The following is a 1,766-nucleotide window of genomic DNA, read 5'->3' as shown; positions in this document are numbered from 1 at the left end:
GGGGGGGGGGGGGGGAGGTCCAGTAGGTCTGAAACAGTGTCTTTAAGGAAGTGGCAGCCCCTTCTTGCTCTTTCTCAGGGTGCCTGGAAAAGGTCCCCATGGATTTCTCTCTCAAGGTTTTGAGCTCACAGAAGAAAAAGGAAGGGGCAGGCCAGTTGTAAAACAGACCTGGTGCCCCTCCACCCACCCCACCCCCACTCCCTCTAATTAAAGCAACGTGCAGAATTGACAAAAACCCATGCAAGTTTTTTTTTCAAGCCCATGCCCAGCGCCTCAGAGTGAAATGTAAAAGTACGGAGTTTCCATGCAAACACCAGGCACGATTAGTAGGGTTCTCAACAGTGGGCAAAAAGGAGGCAGAAACTTAGGCACCGACCTCGTCTGCCCTTTTCCTCCTTTGCCAGTCCTGAGGGCCCCACGGCACCCTGCTCTATGCAACGCTAGGGACTAAGGCATGGAGGGACCCGCTCCAGACCTCCCATCTTTGTTCACTTGAAGCCGGGGGCTCAGAACAAAACAAACACACACACAAAACTATCACACAAACTTACCACCACCACGAGTGCAAAAACCCAGGCGGTTCTCCCAACGTGATGTTTTTTTCCCATCGAATCTAGAAAGGAGAGAGCAGAGACAGCTTAGAGGAGCAGAGAGAAGGGATGGGCTAGGGGCTTCCCAGAGCCAAAAGGCTGTGAAGACCAACTAACAATAAATGCCAAAAGGTGATAAAAATTCAAAATGGTGGCCACAGTGGCTGCTCCAGAAAACAAAGGCTTTAAGAATAGTGAGGAGGAGGGGTGTCAAGAAATTGGATGATGGGGGGAGTTCCACTCACCTCCGACAAGAAGGTCTGTGCAGATTTCTGTGCTCCTACGTGCAGTAAATATTCGTAGACATATAAAGCTAACCTGGAAAGTGGGTAGCGGGCACAGAGAGAGAGAGGGAAAGCGTCAGACCACACCGGGCGCTCGCTCCTGGACCTTGCCAGTTGGCCTCCAAGCCTGTCCTCCAACCCTGTCCGTTCTGTCCCATTGTGGCCCCAACCAGAGGTGAGCAGCTAGCTCGGTCCTGCCTGAGGCCACGGGTACGAGCAGTTAGGGGGTGGGTACGAGGAAACACGTTTACTTCAAGCCGCGAGGGCTGGAGAGCAGCCCCCGAACTTGAACTTCCAAGTAGCGTCGGGACCAAACCCACTTAGGTCTCTCAAACTCGCAAGCAACCCAACCCCCGAGCCTCGCTCCTTTTCCCGATCCACTCCTTGCCACCGACCCACCCTCTCCCCACGTTTGAGAGTCCGGGGAGACTCAGTCCTGGACTCTGGAGTGCTCCGCGAGCTCTGGAGAGGGCAGCAAAGCGCCGCCCTCACCACCTCCCCCCAAAACAACTGTCCCCCAAGCCTAGGGCCAAGCCGGCGCCGCCGTCCCTGCCCAGCCCGGCGCCGGCGGCGAGGCCAAGGGCAGGGAAGGGAGAGCGCTCCCGGACGAACAAAGCCCCCGGCACTCACTCCTCACGCCGCGGGCGGACAAAAGGAGCCTTCGGGGCTGCAGAAGCCACGCGCCCCCTGCCCGCGCCCGGTGGGCAAAGTGCCGTCAGCGCGGCGAGCGCCCCGGCTGGAGCGAGCGCCCAGGCTCGCTTGCGGGACCTCGTCCATCCCTCACCGCGGGCCCCCGCGCCCGGCACGCCCCAAGGCCACCAAGTGCCCCCTCCCCCGGCGGCGCCCCCAGACCCCAACCTCCGCCGGCTCCCAACAATGGGCTCTCCCACGC

At 59.1% G+C, this 1,766-nt stretch overlaps 1 protein-coding gene across 8 annotated transcripts in view; it reads right to left on the bottom strand.

Moving 5' to 3' along the window:
• Window positions 1–1,766, bottom strand: part of SSBP3 (single stranded DNA binding protein 3) — a 171,111-nt gene that overhangs the window by 167,850 nt on the left and 1,495 nt on the right. For all 8 annotated transcript variants that reach the window (XM_007471146.1, XM_007471145.1, XM_007471148.1 and 5 more), the window contains exons 2-3: window positions 836–908; window positions 552–613 (exon numbers count right to left, since the gene is read on the bottom strand). In XM_007471146.1, coding sequence (XP_007471208.1) covers window positions 552–613; window positions 836–908 — 135 coding nt within the window. The remainder of the gene's footprint in view (window positions 1–551; window positions 614–835; window positions 909–1,766) is intronic.

This window comes from Lipotes vexillifer, unplaced genomic scaffold (assembly GCF_000442215.2).
Source record: "Lipotes vexillifer unplaced genomic scaffold, Lipotes_vexillifer_v1.1 scaffold1003, whole genome shotgun sequence".
Classification (NCBI taxonomy): domain Eukaryota; kingdom Metazoa; phylum Chordata; class Mammalia; order Artiodactyla; family Lipotidae; genus Lipotes; species Lipotes vexillifer.
Note: the sequence above shows the minus strand (reverse complement) of the source record. Positions and strands in the feature narration are given on the sequence as shown.